Source organism: Paramisgurnus dabryanus, chromosome 4 (genome assembly GCF_030506205.2).
Source record: "Paramisgurnus dabryanus chromosome 4, PD_genome_1.1, whole genome shotgun sequence".
Classification (NCBI taxonomy): Eukaryota; Metazoa; Chordata; class Actinopteri; order Cypriniformes; family Cobitidae; genus Paramisgurnus; species Paramisgurnus dabryanus.
This window is the reverse complement of record NC_133340.1, coordinates 18010998-18028870: the sequence shown is the minus strand read 5'-3', so window position 1 is coordinate 18028870 and position 17873 is coordinate 18010998. Positions and strand designations below refer to the sequence as shown.

The window sequence follows — 17873 nt, the reverse complement described above, 5'->3', positions numbered from 1 at the left end:
AGAGAGAGAGAGAGAGAGAGAGAGAGAGAGAGAGAGAGAGAGAGAGAGAGAGAGAGAGAGAGAGAGAGAGAGAGAGAGAGAGAGAGAGGAGAGAGAGGGAGAGAGAGGGAGAGAGAGGGAGAGGGAGAGGGAGAGCTGAGCTGTCATGTCCTGTGTCAGTAATATAATATATATTCCAACCACAGGGTCTCTTGCTCGGTTTGTAGCGTTTCCCTCTTTTTTTAAACCACCAGGTCCCACTTTCACTCGTGGTCTCTCTCTCTGACACACATACATATCTCTCCCTCGCTCTTTCCCTCTCTGTCTAGGGATTTGAAGGCTTCATACTATAGCAAAAAAAGAAATTTTGGAGCATTAATTTCACTTGCAGTGTGCAGTGCTGTTGACACACATGCTGATGATGTCATATCCTGTGGAGTGTTGAGTTGCACAACAGGGATTGTTGGACATCTGCTTAGACAAACACACTAAACTAGCTTAAAGTTGAACACTTTAGGATGGGGTTTGATTTAATCCATAGAGAATTGATTTAATAGTGAACAGTGTCTTTATATAAGAGGTTGTTGGAAGGATTGAATAATAATAGGGTGTGTAATACATCCGAGATGAAGAAATCCCGATACCATGAAGAAACCTTGAGATTATGAAGCAAAAAAAGCTTTACAACATACACTATCGAGAATACAATGCAAACCCTTACAAAAATGAACCATGTTTTTTGTGGTAAAAGTTTAGTTACAAAAGTTTTTTGGTGTATTGATTACTTTTCGTAAACTATGGTTAATTTTTGTAAGGGAGTCAATCTTGAAGTGTTGCGATTATCAGAGTTAAAACTGAATAAATATAATAAATTTAACTATACAGGAACACTATCTGTAAACGAGCTCCTGGTGGTTTCCAGTTACAATAATGAAACTTCATTCCACACAGGCTCTGTTGTGATGGATATATGGGAATTGAAGCTGTGCCCTGCATAGACACACACAACGCTGGGTCATGAGAAAGTTCACAGTTAAATGCACACAATTTCAGTTCATTTTAAATCATCATTATTACATCACTAATTTGATTTCGACATGCCTGTGTGTGTAAGAACTAAACAGATTAAGAAAGAGATAGAGACTTCTTTAAAGACACATTAAAGAAATAATCTGTTTGACAGGAAGGTCACAATAGCATAAGTCAAGACATTTTTCCCACACAAACAGATCGTTGACTGACAAGAATGCATGGTTTTGTATGTATGTGTGTGTGTGTGTGTGTGTGTGTGTGTGTGCATTACGTTACCATAAACCGTTATTTTAATTCAACCCTCCGCACTGACTGCCTGTAAACATTTATTTTCGTGTCGGGGTAATGTATGCGTGACGCAGATTTCGTCATCAACAGGGTACGTACTGTCATGCGTGCTGCCCACATTTTTACTGAGCATGCTCACCGCGTCATTCGTCACCTGAGCGTCCCCACGTTGAAAAGTGAAATTTTAGATCTAACTTTACACAGACATTGCTGGTAAGCGAGTTTGTCACACTAAAATCATGTTGACTGGCAATTAAAAAATGTGGCATTGAAACGACGTTTGTAAACAACTGGTAATTTAACTGGATGTATAAAGTCAGTTTGCAGCTGACTAAACCTAAGTTTAAGGTGTAAATCATAAAAAACACAAAACATTACAATGAACAATAAAGTTTCTGTTGTTTTTAAAAAGCTGCATCATGAATCTAAATCAGTAAGCCTATATAAAAATGCTACATTTGAAAACACATTTGGTTTAGTTGTTGGTAGCCTAATGTTTAAACAAGTAAAACTGGTTGAAAAGTCAGCTGCGTTTGTGTACAGCAGACTCTTAATGACATCAATATCTTGTGTTTACATAGAGGACTTGAGGAGGAAAGAGAATGAATCACTTAACCGAAGATTTTAAAAGAGGAACAAGGAATTCACATTGTGTAATTGTACGTAAGCACAATGTTAACATCATTCATATTGATCACGTCAAAACTACACTTGGACAGAGAACTAACAGACTTCCTTTTTGTAGGCATTTGGTAAATAAGCAAACCGGACCAACTGTTGTGTAATCTGTACAGGTAATATTTTTGGGATATGGGGTTTTACTCTTTTGTGCAAATGTTGACAAACCTCATTATTTCCAGGTCACACGTAAATAGTGCAAAACTGTTTACAAATCTGTGTAAAAATGACAAAAAAGTTTACAATTCCTTTTAGGTAGAAAACTCAAAGACTAACAAATCAAAATAGCCCCATTCAGACGGTAATTGTTTCTTGTGGAGATGTAAGGTATTTTCATCATTTACAGGGGTGGTCAGTGTGATCTTATTGCTGTACAAATTCAGAATCTCTGTGTTTTTCTTCGACCATCCACGTTAAAGTCCCCAGATGAATTATCTACTGTTTTTGACAAACACCAAGGTCGTGTGGTAAAATTCTGCACTTCCTTTCAGACCACTGAAAAGCACCGTATGGTCACGCGATTCATGTTTATTCTGCACTAGTGAAGCGTCTTTCTTTGCGTGCATTTTAAACATTGACATCTTCATAACTGAAATGAGAAGTATGGGCATAAATTCGTTTTTGCACTTTTACAACGAGTTGGAGCTGATATAAATAAAGACAAGAAAATCACGTTTCAATGTCTATTATCAACAAGTGCTGAATACAATTTTTAAATGTATTCAATTACACAACAATATTCCATATCACACATTTAACCAGACGTGCTGCACATTTCCAGGTGTTTTGGATTACAAACTCACACATCCACCGCAAAGTTATCTTCATCTGGATGCATTTATTGTGGAGGAGGCATGCAAATGTATTTTTACAAACATCCTCATAAGAAACAATAACCAGCTGTATAGGTGTTGTAATAAGTAATTATTACAGGGTTATATGGCTGCTGGACACATTTTTATTATTATCTGTGCCTTGTCGCTGTCATTCTGTTTGTGCTGTGGTAGCTTCTGTCACCAAAACAAATTCCTCATATGTGTAAACATATCTGGCAATAAAAGCTCTTCTGATTCTTTTAAAATGTGTTTCACATTGGCTCTTTCTAACAAATTAGAAAATTGGCCCTAATCCATCTGAAGTCAATCATATTTTTAAATGTATTTATTTAGCAGACACTAAATCAAACGCAACTTAAAAATGGAAAGGCATTTAACATTTTGTCAATGAGCTAACATAGAGTGTGGCTTACAAATCCAAATTTTTTCAAGTAGAGATTGACACCGAAAGGTGAACAACATAAGCGTTGTGATTGATTTGGTGCTTCGTTGTGATGGAGCAGTTAGGTGTCGGGCGTATATTAGGGGATGTCATGTATATCTGTAGAAGAGAGTTGAGGTAAGAGGGTTAATTTTCTGTTATTGTCCTATAGATTGCAGGAAGTTCAGCCAATAGGGAAGTGCAACCGATCTTTTATGACAAAAGCCTGGACCAAGAGCTGTGTAACTCAGACAGGTACACAGACAGGAAAGTACCAGCATGACTGAGCTGTTGTTGTGATGTGGGTAGTAAATGTCAGCTTTTAGCTGGTCAGCAATCAGCACCCCTAGGTTCCTCACTCACAGACTTGAAAAGTTTTCTGTCTTGGCATGTTTAATTTAAAGATAATGTTTCCTCATACAGGAAGAAACCGAAATGTAGCTGGCTATTGATTGTTTGTTATGTAAAAGAAAAGCAGATAGTTGGTTAAATACAATACGAGTCTTTGAAAGGAATGGTAGGAATGAGACGTGTGAAGAACACAGCTAAATGTATTTCATTATTTGCTGAAAATCTTTCTTTCCATTAGTGGTTCTCAAATCTTTTCAAAATGTATTTTGTTCATGATAACTAAACTGAAATCCACAAGTGATTTTGGAAGAAAGCAATAGTGTGTGTAGATCTAGAAAAGTTTTCCATAAAACTTAACAGTATAAATGACAAATAAAGGAATAGTTTACCCAAAAATTAAAATTTGCTCATTCACTCACCTTAATGCCATTCTTGGGTGTATATGACTTTCTTTCTTAAAGTTATTATATTAAATAATATCTGAATAGTAGCCCATCCATCATCAGAAAAATGCATTTGGGAGGGGGTTTTAATATTATAATTTTTTTTAAGCAAAAGTTTATAAGAGATATGGATTGAGCATATGTAGTGATCAAAATGTTGTGTTTGATTGTAAAAGATCTCAAATGTTGGCTCGTCAAAAATAATGGCACGCAGGCTCCATAAGAATCGCGAGAACCAATGATTACCTTAATCTCTGGTGTGGAGCTGGCATGCCATTATTTAGATGTGTTTACAATCAAATGATGGGTTGATCATTATATTTAAAAACCTACACTGTAAAAAGTGAAAAGTTGGATTAACTTAAAAAATTACTTTAATTGGTCACACCTAAAAAACTTTGTTTATTTAAAATTAAATTTCACTTTAGTTTCACTTTAGTTTTTTTAGGCATTACCAATTCGAACCAACTTTTCACTTTTACAATGAAGAGCCCAGATATTATATAATAAAACTTTACATGTATTCTGCTAAAAAAGGAATTTGTGTACAATCAGGAGGGCATTAAGGTCAGTAAATTCTTTGTAGAACAGTTGAATGACATTGCATACAGACTAACTAGCCACATTCACTTCCTCTGTTTTCGTCTGCATGGCGCCAATAGGGGAAACAGTTACCATGGAAACAGAGGGGGCCCGTCACTGAAGTATTCGTGAGTTCCTCAGTTCATTTAGGTCTGCATGGATTAAGTAAAGTTTCACCCTTGTAGATTTTAAAGGGGGTTGGCACTGCTCTGTACGAAGCCCTGCTTTAGAGATTTGTGTGTGAATGTTAAGTGAGCTAAACAATACTTGTCTCATTAAATATTCACATGCATTGTACATGCTGTGTTTACTTTCAAAGGCTGGACTTAAATGTGTTGAATGAAAAACACATTCATAGTTTTTGTTTTATTTATAATGGACAGATTAGAATTACATGGTTACAGATGGTCAGATGCTGTATGTTGTTGTATGTTGTTTGCCATTTTATTAATTGTAAGTACTTTCATGTTTCTTATGTAATTTGTTCTGTGTGGTTATTACATTGCTTCAAGTGTTAACCATGCTAACACCACATATACGCTCTTCAGGAAATTATTTATACAGTCATCACATCCTGATAAGAATCAATTTAAACAAGTACAAGCGTCATAAAGCAGTTTAAAGTCCAAAAGCACAAACAAATAATGCAAAATGTTTATTTTTGGTGATAGGAGAGGAGGTTTAAATAAAAAAAACATACAATATAATCTTTACAGTCAGAAGACAACAGGGAGAGTTAATAGGCTGCATGCTGTGGTTATATGGTAAGCATTGATAAATCAAAAGAGAGTGAAAGTGTCTTTATATCTCTTTGAGAAGTGAGGGGGTGGTATTGCAAACGTGCAGATGCTTCCGGCTCTTCTGTGTAATAGATTTGCATCACTAACTGTGTGTCTATAGCTGTTTTTTACCATCTGTTCGAACGGTTCTGAGCATGGTGAGGAATGCTATGATTATATCTAACCTTACACAGCCATGCTGGTGAAATTTAAGTTCATTATTGGCTACTAGTTAGTTGCCAAGGTTATTCAGTTGTTTCTCTGTGGTTTGCTTATATTTGGGTGAACTCATGTGTCATTTCCCTTGCAAGTATAACCTGACCTTTGATCAGCAGGAAGTAACCAGACTGTGACCCATTAGGAGACAACTTAAATACATTTCCCATCTGTCAATCAGAGTGAATGATCAAATAAATTCTTCAAATCAAATCTTTTGCAGAATGAATTAGAGAGATATATATTTTACATCAGCTTTAACTGAAGTCTTTAGTAGAGACTTCATGTGTATGTATAAATAAATTCTGTAAGCCGTACTTTAGTGGAGTGGAGGTTTAATTTAATGATCTCTGTCCATATTTGCTTTTAAAACACGCTCTTTGTCTTTTGGGAAGGGAATGGGGCTGTTAAGTTGACATCATTACTCAACATGTTTCCATTTTAATGGAAAAATTTGAAAGAAATGGTGCTTTTAGTCGATTCGCTGTAATATTCCAGACGGTGATGTCACGATGCCAAACATTCCATGAATGCCCTTTCAAATCATTGAGCTTTGTGTTTACTGTTCCGATAAGTTCATAGTTTCAGTCACACTCATGCGAACAAGCTTTCAAGCATCTATCTGTTGCTTTATATGACATATATCGCCATCAAGTGTTTAAAACACACATGCTTTTACATTTGAGATTTTCTATACTGAAAACATACAGTTTCATCAGTGTCTGCATGATCATCATTGTAATCCTTGCATTACTTTAAGCATAAACTTTATGGGGTGGTTTCCCGGACATGGATTAGTTTAAGACTAGGCCTTAGTTGAATTAGGAAATATAACAAACATGTCTTACTAAAAACATAACTTATGTGCACTTTGAAACAAAACAAATGGCACTGATGAATTTTAAGAGATGTCAGTGCAAGATGTTTTCAATTTATTTTAGTCTAGGACTAGTCTAATCCCTGTCTGGGAAATTGCCCCTAAATATTTGTTGTTTAATGCCGATTAATCACCTTGATATTGCAATTTCGATTAACGGTACTATTGACGGTTATTATATTTTACATTGAAATTTTGAAATGTTTTATAACTTTCTGTAAAGCAGCTGCTTGGTAAAACTAATTCAAAATTAAATAATATAATATTAATTACAAATAATTATGTCAGTTATGTTGTTATGTATGACTTAAGGACGCATCAACTTTTCTTTGATTCAACACTGTATTTTGGTGCCCAAACATACTGCTGAAATGCACAAATGGACCGCTGTAATTGAGGCGAATATGTTATTGTTTCAGACATTTCGATTAATTGTGCAGACCTACTGCACTTTACAATACTGTACAAACTCTTAGTTTCATGGATAATATGAGTTTTAGATGTTCTACAGTATTTAATTTTTTTTTATACATTAAATAAGTTTTAAGTTTAAAAATCTTCAGATTGATAGTTATTGAATGGGGAACAGTTAGATAACGATGTTATGGATACCTGATGATGTCATATCTTCTGCTCAGTGTCCCATTCCTCTCTCTCCAATGAAAAAGATCCATGTGTCTCAATTCGTTCCCTAGCTCCCCAGGTCGTGAATCAGTATATCGTGTACACGGGTTCGGCACTGGAAAGGACCCTAGCTCACTTGACATTGGGACACTGTTCACTTATTCTCCTGTGACGTGGCTGCTTAAGCGCCTTGTGATTATTTACTGTTACTCAACAACCGCCAAAACCAACATCTCTCTTAATTTTAAACAGTACATTGTGAAAAACTGTCATTATTCTCTTACATATTCTCTTACATATTCTCTTACATATTCTCTTATATATATATTATATAGTCACTTACTGTCTAGCGATGTGTGTTTATATTTAAAAGTAAAACATTCTGTCACATTTCATAAAGTTTATTGAGTTGGATCACTGTTGGTGAGCTTCAGAAAAGGTCATGTGATTTCCGGTAAGGGAACACTGTTTTTTGCGATGCATTGTGGGAATTTTCAGGGAATGTTCCAGTGCATTGAAAGGATTTTGCGGTTGAGAAAGCCCTTAAAATGACTCCCTGATCAGTGCCCTGACTACTGAACAAGGGGGGTGATTGAGACACACCCCAAGTAAAATATGATTTCCTGACAAGCACCAATGTTTTATTTAGGAAATGCATATTCAGTTGTTATCATTTACTGATAAATGACATTTGTAATGTAACTTGTCCATTGACTTTGGAATCTTCTGCAGTTAAATTTGTTGTGGAAATGCAGAGGACTTCAGTTTTAGTATCTCACTGTTAGCAGGAATGTGCAGATCCACTAGATATAAACACTATAAACACACAGTTCGGAGACCTTTATTATGTGTTTGTTTGACAGAAAGGCAGATTTAAAGCATATGATCCCGCTTACAATTTGAGAAATATTTAAAGTAACATTATACAAACAGAAAGACCAAATATCTTCCTGTTTGGATGCTTTGATCACCTGAACATCATCAGGTTATTTTGTCTCTTCTTGGCAGATCAGAAGTCAGTAATGTCTGGTAAGAGGTTATGGTGACCTCATAATTAATTGAGATTTTTCAGAATCTGCATGAAATTGTTGAGCGTCTGTAGCTCTGAAATTAAGCTGTTAGGAGGGGTAAAGGAGAAATATGAATTAGAAGCTCATTTTTTATTATAATATAATATATTACTTTGGAGCATGTATTAAAAACTTCTGCCCACCTTTAACAGTGACTTTTGCTAGGACTTCGCTGGATCCTACGTGATTGGTCGCAATGCATTTATACGTTCCGCTGTCTGTCACTTTCAGCTGACTAATCTTCAAAATGCCATCTTTGGTGGTCTCCGCCCCCGGAGACATTTGTCCAGAGACACGTGTCCAGCGGAAGCGGATTGGATGAGTGCCATGGGCGAGACACTGCAGTCGCAAAGCTTCACCGCGACGGGCAACGATTTCATCGTTCAGAGTGGTGGCGTAGGGAGGTGCTGAGGAAAGAGGAGTGTCAGTCAGCGTCTATACACTCAACCAGGTATAAGGTTTTAGTTATTTGAACATCTAAGTTATATTTCACCACAAAATGAACAAGCAAAATGAGAGAGTTTTTCTCTTTTAGAAAATTTGTAGGCCTATAACAACATTTCTTGTTGTTTTATGCCTCAAATATTAAATTATATAAAATAATATTTGTCATAAAAAAAATCGATTTTGTGTTGAAATGTGTCCTAGATGTGTTTTTGTGAGATTCACAATTATTGATTATTTTGCTGCAGTCCCTCATTATTCAAACACAGCTCTTTTACCACACTCCCTAACTGTGCCTCAGTCCAAAGTTTACATGGTCAGTGTTTAGTGCTCATGTCAAACAAACACTTCTGTTGTATAAATGATTCTCTTGTATTTACATTCCATTTAAGTGGCAACTCCAGACACTGATGAGTCTTAACATTCAAGTTCAGAGACTGTAATCTGGGTTAAGCTAAGATTTCTTATACTATTGAAGCTTTGGTTTACAGCTAGCTGTCCTCACTGACTGTTAATCAACATGCATGAAGTCTTTAAATGTAGGTGTCTACCTCCCACAACAAAGTCAACAGAGATAACAGCATGTTTCTGTTACTCACAGTCCACCTCCAGCTGCACGTACGCTTCGCTGTAGCCCATTGAGTTTGTAGCGTTACAGATGTACTGGCCTGAGAGAGAGAGAGAGAGAGAGTGAGAGAGAGTTATAGAGTAAACACTGCTGAAACCCCCTATAGAAACCCCCTATAGAAACCATCACAGAAAATCTAATGGTTTTAATGGAAATTTTATTGGTCCCTCTACTGGTATATGTTGGGATCTATTAGTGGGATGTTGTCTGGTGGATGGGTACCAGTACAACACCATACCATCCTACTGGAATAAATCCCAAAACACACTACATGAGGGAACTGTGGGTTTCAATGCTTTTGAAGTTCTTTTCAGTTTTGCTGTTATACTGCCTCATTCTTCTGTAACTTTCTGTATAACGCTTTGTTACATTGTGAGAGATTCAGAGCTTAAAACTGTTGAGATTACACTGAAATGATGTAATGTTGTTATTTTTCAAAATGATTTGGAATTTCAGTAATTTCTGGTTTTGGTCTGGTTTTGAAGTTGAGTTACAGTATGTTTAAATGCAGCATAAAGTTTAAAAACAACTTGGTTTTGCTAGTCAATTCAACATACTGTTTTAAGTTTTGATTAGTAAGTAGTTGATATAACTTAAAAAATTAAGTTAAACAATTTTAACTTGTTTTTATAAGTTAAAGAAGCATTAAAATATGTTTCTTTGACAAAATGTTCTCCTGTAAGTACAGCATCTGATATCTTTCATGCACATAATGATCTTACCAGAGTCCTGCCGTCCCACATTATAGAGAGTAAGACTTCCTCCGGTCACCTTGTGTTGCCATGGCAATGGCGCCCGCAATTTAGACCAGGAAATTACTGGAGTGGGCGAGCCTGAGAAAAAAAAATCAAATTTAATTAATATTTTAATGATAAAAAACTAAATACAACTAAACAATTAAAAAGTCATAGGGTAGCTGTAAGTGATTTGATGTATGCATGTAGAAGATGAATTTCCAAAATGATTGAAGTAGTCAACACACATTTAAATTACTGTATGCACTGTAAAAATTCCTTGCTGCATTTAAATGTTTAAGTTTAAACTACTTGAAATAAGTCATTTCAAATGTAGTTAAAAGTTGCTATAAATTATAAAAATAAAGTTGTAAGTGTGCTTATCACCATTTTTATTTTAGGGTGAACAATCCCTTTAATTCTTTAAAGATATAAAATAAGTCTTTGGGGTCCCCAGAGTGCATATGTGAAGTTTTAGCTGAAAATATCCCACAGATAATTTATTATAGCATGTTTAAAGCAACACTATGTAGTTTCCATGTAAAAATGACTTACAGCTCCCCCGTGTGGTTGAAAAGCGCAACAGTGCCTGGTATCAGACACTCTTCTGCTGGCAGGGGGAGGGGCGGGGCTGTGTGCTCTACCCTCCACCGCCACTTTCAGAGTGTGCTTGTAGCAGCTAGGAGGCTGCTCAGGTTGCAGCAACAGTACAATTTGTCCAGTTAAAAGTTGTTCTATCACTGAAATAATTTTAGAGACATTAATTTAAGGTAAAAAAACTACATAGTGTTGCTTTAAATTGCCACTTTGTAGGTGTGAGCAAAAATGTGCTGTTTTCGGGTGTGTCCTTTAAAATGCAAATGAACTGATGCTATGCAAACACTGATCGCCATAATGGCGGTTTGTTGATATTGAAATGCAATTGTGCTGTCAATTATCTTTTCTCTCTGCAATAAATGTCAGTGCCATGGTTGGATAGTGCAGATTAAGGGGTGGTATTATTGTAATTGGTCTTGCTACCTACATCACAAAATAATAATCTAAATAATTTTTTACATGCTTGCAGAGAATGGTTTACCGAAACTAAGTTACTGGGTTGTTCTTTTTCACATTTTCTATGTTGACAGAAGCACTGGGGACCCAATTATAGCAATTAAACATGGAAAAGGTCAGATTTTCACGCTATGACCTCTTTAACATGCACATTGTCAGTAAATCACACGCAGAAATGTTCACTCCAATCAGCACTTTTTTTTTAAATGATCCTTTTTAGTATTTTTGGCTCTTTGTAACATATGGAGGGCTCACAGGGACACATTTCCTTTTACTAACTGATGTCTGTTTGTTAATAGCAACGTCTTAGGTAATCCCCAATTACAGCACTTACAGCACCTTTAACTTTCAGTTCGATTTCTTAAAGCGATTTACCACTAGATTGGCAGTGCATAGTCACCGTTCGGCCCTCCACAGCTGTGAGGTCCGTGTCGGTTACTGAAGCCTCTGGCATGGTGCCAGTAGAGACTCCGCCCTGTATCTTAAGCTCCACCCTCTCCTCAGCAGTCCCTTCCTTGTTCTGAGCACGACACACAAATATTCCAGCATCCTCTGCTGTCATCACTGTCACCTACAGTTACATAAAGAAATAAATGTGAGGTTAGGTTGAAAACTGTCTTGTAATGGGGGATTCCTCCTCTTTTTTTACTGACAGCCGCACTGTTCGCCGCATGAACCAAACCTGGTGGTCTGTGTTCTCCAGTAGGATCTGAGGATGTACTGACGAACATCTCATGTGCTTCAATGCACAAAAGGTCAGATTGTTTTGATTCCAAAACAGTTAAAATGCTCCATGTCAAACAGTGCTGGGATTTAAGTGTTTCTCAGAATTGAAGTAACGTTTATTTGTTTTAAAAAGTAATGAGACTTAAACTTTATAATAAACTTTAATCTATTTCATTTTACCTTTAATTTTAAATAACATGAAAGATTTCTTTAAGGTTTTGTACCAGTGTGGATTGTTTATTACCTTCATACACACACGCACACACGCATGCACACACCTGTAGAACAGCTTTGGTTTCTGTTGTTGTGGATATGAGAGCAATCTCACTTCCTCCTTCCTGTTTGAACCAGCTGACGGAGGGGCGTGGCTTCCCTGAACCGATGCATTCTAGAGATGAACTCTCACCCGCCATGAGGATCACTGGCCCTGATGGTGTGATTCGAACCTTCGGAGGCTCTAAATGATATCATACGTACACGCGTGAACACTTACAGTACAGGATGATACAGGTGACTGGTATCAGGATTACTGTCAAATCATACCAGTGTCATTTTAATTCTGATCTGTATCTATATTTTTATTATTCAAGTTTTGAGTTTATTTCATTTCAGCTTTAGTACCCTGTTCCATCTGCCTGTGATATAACATGCAACACTTTAAAATCAGCCTGTTTATCTCAATAGTTAATTTTTGCCAGAATTAAAGTCTGGATTTCACTAAATGAAAAAATAATAATTTAGACTTGTGTTGCATTTTCCTTCATATTTTAGCCAACATTATTAGTTTGAATTGTTTGCTTTTGTACATTTTTATTTTTGTTGATTACAATATTTTTTCACTTAATATTAATCAACTTCACAAGCGCTGGTGGCGCAAAATCAGTGCACATTAAACTCACGCTTGATGGTCAGAGAGGCGCTAATGGTGGCTTTTCCTTGTGCATTGGTTGCGATGCAGCGATAGTTCCCCTGGTTATTGGGTCGGACGTTAGTGATAGTCAGCACAGCACTGTCAATCTTAACATTATCTGAAACAGAACAAACAAATCAAATTTATTTATGTATCACACAACATTACATTGTTTCATATAAAACACATTTACCATGTAAACCACAAAAGCTTTTAAACTCATAATTGTAAGGTTAGATGACATCTGTCCCCAACAAAACTGACCAGAGGAACATTGTAAATCTCACAAGATTAAATAGCGTTAAAATACCCAGCAAGTAATTTTCTGCTTAAAAGACGTCTAATAGGCGTCCAACCACAGCCCAGACATCTAGCCTTAAACAAGGCAAAATTGGGGCTTTCTGTGAAAAATTTATTAAATAATATAAATAAATGAGAGCAAACACCTTGTAGTATCTGTTGACTTTGCTTTTATAATGCTAATATCGCATATTATTTTGCCAAAAACGACATGTAATCAAATTCATGTTGATTTTGGCTAGAAGCGAGTGACTAATAACTGGACTATATTGGGTCTAGTAGGGATGCACCGATACCACTTTTTTGAAATACGAGTACGAGTACTTGCATTTCAGTACTTGCCGATACCGTATACTTAAAGGTGCAGTGTGTAAATTTAGCGGCATCTAGTGGTGAGGTTGTGAATTGCAACCTTTAAAACACATAGAGAAGCTACTGTAGCCACCACCGGACAAATAGGTCATCGTATGAGACAACTTAGTAAAAAAAATTGTCTGTTAAGGGCTTCTGTAGAAACATGGCGGCCCAAAATGGTGACTTCAATGTAAGGGGACCCTCTGTGTATGTAGATAAAAACGTCTCATTCTAAGGTAATAAACACATAACGGTTCATTATGAAAGGTCTTTATACACCACAGATAATATAGTTTTGTATATTATTTTGCATTTCAGTCAAGAGATCCTTCTAAAAATTACACACTACACCTTTAATAAAAAACATGATTTAAATTTACAGGTAATAGCTTTAGTCATATAATTTAACAAAAAAACAAGGGACTAGTTTTCCAGTTTGTTGTAAACTCTGCCTCTTTGGACAACACAAGAGGCATTAACCCCTTACACACCGCTCAAACATAGACATTTCTCAGACCGTGGTATCGATCCCTGGTATCGGGTGACTTTTAAGGAGTACGAGTACTTTAGAAAATGTGGTATCGAGGCCGATACCCGATACCAGTATCGGTATCGGTGCATCCCTAGTCTATAGTTAACCTAGACAGTAAATTGGCTATTGCTTACTGGGTATTAACTTTGTATCATGTATGCACTCTTTACAATAAATGTCCCTTTCACAAAAGGTTTTTCCTTTTGTGGTGCAAGGAAAGAAATGGTGATTTTTGACTGAAAGTTTCTTTGGGAAACCAGAAAAGCTCTTTTGCAAAATAACCCTTTTTACAACCTTTATTTTTAAGAGGATAGAAAAACATTGACATTAAGGGGGGTTTCCCAGACAGGGATTAGACTAGTCCTAGACTAAAATAAATATAAGAGCTGTCCAAACTGAAAACAACTTGCACTGACAGATCTAAAAATACATCAGTGCCCTTTGTTTTGCCTCAAAATTTACACAAGTAATGTTTTTAGTAAGGCATGTTTGTAAAAACTAATTATATTTGATAAATTAAGGCCAAGTCCTGGTTTAAACTAATCCCTGTCTGGGAAACTACCTCAAAGAGATTATTTCTATTAGAAAGCTGGTAATTTGATGTAAACTCACCTCCAAGCGGTTGGTTGTTGGTCTTCTTCCACTCGAACTGGAAGGGCTGTGAGCCGCTCGTCACCCTGCAGTGGAAGGTCACCGTCTCGCCCGGTTTAACGGCAGCCGTACGAGGTCGGACAGACACAGCTGGGTTCTGAGCCCATACTGTTAAAGTTCACATGAGATTTGCTGTAGTTTTGCTCGATAACCTGATTTTAGACACCTAAGCCAACAGACTAAACATTTTTCCCTATGTTAAAAGGTAATTACCCAAGCTTTTATTAATCGTCATAGGCAGATGGAACCATTTCATTGACTACGTTTACATGTACACCAGTAATATGATTATTAAGTCAGGGTAAGGACTTAATCGCAGAAAGATGTTTACATGACTTCAGCAATTTATTTGCTAATAGTTGTGGTTAATTTTTACATAGCCCAATGCACAGCACAAATAATGTTAAAATAATATAGTTGTGTTACTGGTCACTGTTTTATTTTATTTACGTTAAATGACAAACACGTTCTTATGGACGTATTTCATTATTCAGTGCTGTGATGAAGACAGAAATATTATGACAATTCCTCTTTATGGTTTTAAAGAGCTTGAAAAGAAATCCATGATCATATATATTATTGGTAAAGTTACGTTTAGAATTTTTTTATGTGGGAGGTTTTGTTGTTGCTGTAGGAAGCCAGTGTTGTCCACCAACCAGAGTAACATTAAATACAGTATTGGATGCATTAACAAATATGACATTTAATTAATATGACAGAGAAGTGCATCTGTATCTAAAATAAAACAGACAGTCTCATCCAATTTACATGATGTTTGCATTCGGCATGAAGCAGACTTTCAAATAGAGATTTAAAAAGTGAGGAAGGAAAGCGTGAAGATTTGTCATTACGTGCATCTTTATATGTGTAGGAAAAAAAAGTAGGCTATAATAATGTATAATATAATGTATATAATAACAATATAGATCATGAATATAATTATATAAAATACAGACATATTATAATATAAGATTTTATGTATCAACATTATTGTAAACATTATAATTATAGCCTTGTATTTGATTATAACGTATGTAATTATTGCGTACGAGTGGTTTTAGGTTTTCTTAAATTTTTGCGTACATTTAGAAGAAATTTTGATACGAAAGTTTTAGTTGAATCATGATTTGTTCGTGCAAACATCCTTACGTACATCTCGCACATAAATTTGTGTGCATGCATGCTTAGTGAATGAGACCCATTGTCTTTACTTAAACAATGACGTAAACATTACTTAATATTTTGTGTTTTGCACATACTTTTAAAGAATCTTAGTACATTTAACTTTTAAGCATATAAATAATTTTTTAAGTTTACTTACATGAACCCTGTTCTGTTCAGCACATTTTATAGTTCTGCACAGTACCAACAATTCATGTAAAAAATTCAAAGACTGACGTATAGTCAGTCATAAATTTTGTATTACAAAATACTGTTTATAACACTAAAAGTAATAAAAATGATAAAACATAGAAAACAAGTAAGTGGAGATGATGGACAGAGCAATTGATATTAAAATTTATTTCAAATTAAATCAACTTAAAATTAAGTTTGATGAACTTGGTGAGTTTTATTTCAATTACTAGAAATTTTAAGTGAAAGGTACTCTTCTTTTAGTTCACATTACTTTTTTTAGGGCAACAACTTCCCTTAAATTTAACTTTTTCCGGGTTTACAGGGTACTATTAAAATTGTCACATGCCATGTTTTATCACGATAACACTTGCTACGATTATAAGCTTAATAGCATTATTTTGATTGAAGTATTTAGTTTGCATAAGATGAAGTGTCTATCACAATATTTTCAAAATCTAATTATAATCGCATTATAAGGGTGCATGAAAACATAGTCAATGATGTGCTGTACTGACAGCTAATTTATACAAGGATATTCAAATGAAATGAAGTATATGAACTAAATGAATCAATTAAAAAAAATACAAATTTGAGTACATTTTCTAATACTGTAATGAGCTTAAGATAAATTCACCTGTGTGCAGAAGAACAGAAAGGACCAACGCTGCCGTGTAGAGCTTCATCATGGACTGACTGGAGATCCTTCTTTCTTTCTCTGAAGAACTGTTTTACCTCTCTCTGTCTACCTCTCTGTGTTTCTCTCTCTTCTCTCTCTCTCACACAAACACACTTGCACACACAATGTAATTTGCATGGAGAGGATCTTTCCACATCAACACACACACACAATCACACACACACATTACTAAAGAGAGCTTATCTGCTTTTATTGAACTCAAAGTGAATTTCACTGATTTTAAGGAAACTGATTGTTGTACAGTACAACCCTAAAATCTATTCATGTTTATGATGTCCACTTGGGAAAACAGCTTCAGAAAGAGACTTGGTAATTAGGGCTGGGCAAAAAAATCGATTTTCCGATTAATCGTTTTTTTAAATGTGGTCGATTCAGAATCGATTCTCAAAGAGCAGAATCGATTTTTTTCTTTCATATTTATTTCTGCAAACATTGAACGAAAGGTTAACGTTAATCGAATTACTAGTCTTCTTCACTAGATGTCACCCTATTTTTTGCTTTGCGCGAGGTTACCAAGGAGCGAGAGGCAAGCCATTCATTAATTCAGTGGTTAAAATGGCGGTTTCAGGTGCTTCATCGATTTTAATAATTAATTACCCACTTGAAACCTGCTGTTCACTGTTCTTTTTATTAGTATAGTATTTGTATTTAATCTATATTTTTTGAGTTGAATCGAGAATCGAGTATAAAAACTGCCCTGAGAACCGGAATCGAAAATTGAATCGAGAATCGAAATCGAATCGATTTGACAGCTTGTGAATCGAAATTGAATCGATCTGGAAAATCTGAATCGATACCCAGCCCTATTGGTAATGCCTTATTCCACATTAATAGATGACAAAACATGTAGGCTTAGGAAACTCTAGTAAAGAGCATTTATATATACATACACATTAGATAGTAATTAATGTTGTTTCAGAAATTGCATCTTTTGTTTATCACACCACTTAATTCACATTTCAGAAATAAAGGTTCATGTGAGTTTCATTTGAACCGTGTGTCTGATCTTCTGTTTGACAAGAGTTTCGTCATCTGCAAACAGGAGTTCATAGTCTGACTGTGATGAGAGGGTTGCATGAGTTGATCAAAGGAAAGCACTTTTAAATGAAGAGCGGAGGCGCACGTACATCTATACAAACACACACACACACACACACACACACACACACACACACACACACACACACACACACACACACACACACACACACACACACACACACACATACAGACAGGAGCGTTTACAGTACGACACAGTTCAGCCAAAAAGCTCTTGGTCATTTACCTTCTCTGAAAACACAATGTAGATAGG

General features: G+C 35.8%; 1 protein-coding gene across 1 annotated transcript; it reads right to left on the bottom strand.

The window, feature by feature from the left end:
• Nucleotides 1-7931: 7931 nt before the first annotated feature.
• On the bottom strand, nt 7932-16658 carry LOC135752363 (basement membrane-specific heparan sulfate proteoglycan core protein-like). The gene is made up of 9 exons (XM_065270855.2): nt 16499-16658; nt 14470-14616; nt 12661-12789; nt 12040-12218; nt 11411-11606; nt 9971-10081; nt 9220-9288; nt 8320-8583; nt 7932-8221 (listed from the first exon to the last, which is right to left on the bottom strand). Exons 1-9 carry the CDS (start codon nt 16548-16550, stop codon nt 8217-8219), a joined length of 1152 nt encoding a protein of 383 aa, XP_065126927.2. The 5' UTR covers nt 16551-16658; the 3' UTR covers nt 7932-8216.
• Nucleotides 16659-17873: the final 1215 nt, after the last annotated feature.

Excerpts from the sequence above, each read along its gene's own strand:
- LOC135752363 (XM_065270855.2), bottom strand. The coding sequence starts at position 16,550 with ATGATGAAGCTCTACACGGCAGCGTTGGTCCTTTCTGTTCTTCTGCAC. Across the intron at positions 12,219-12,660 it reads CGCCTCTCTGACCATCAAGC|AGCCTCCGAAGGTTCGAATC; the intron begins GTGAGTTTAATG and ends GATATCATTTAG. Across the intron at positions 10,082-11,410 it reads TATGCACTGCCAATCTAGTG|GCTCGCCCACTCCAGTAATT; the intron begins GTAAATCGCTTT and ends TTTTTTTCTCAG.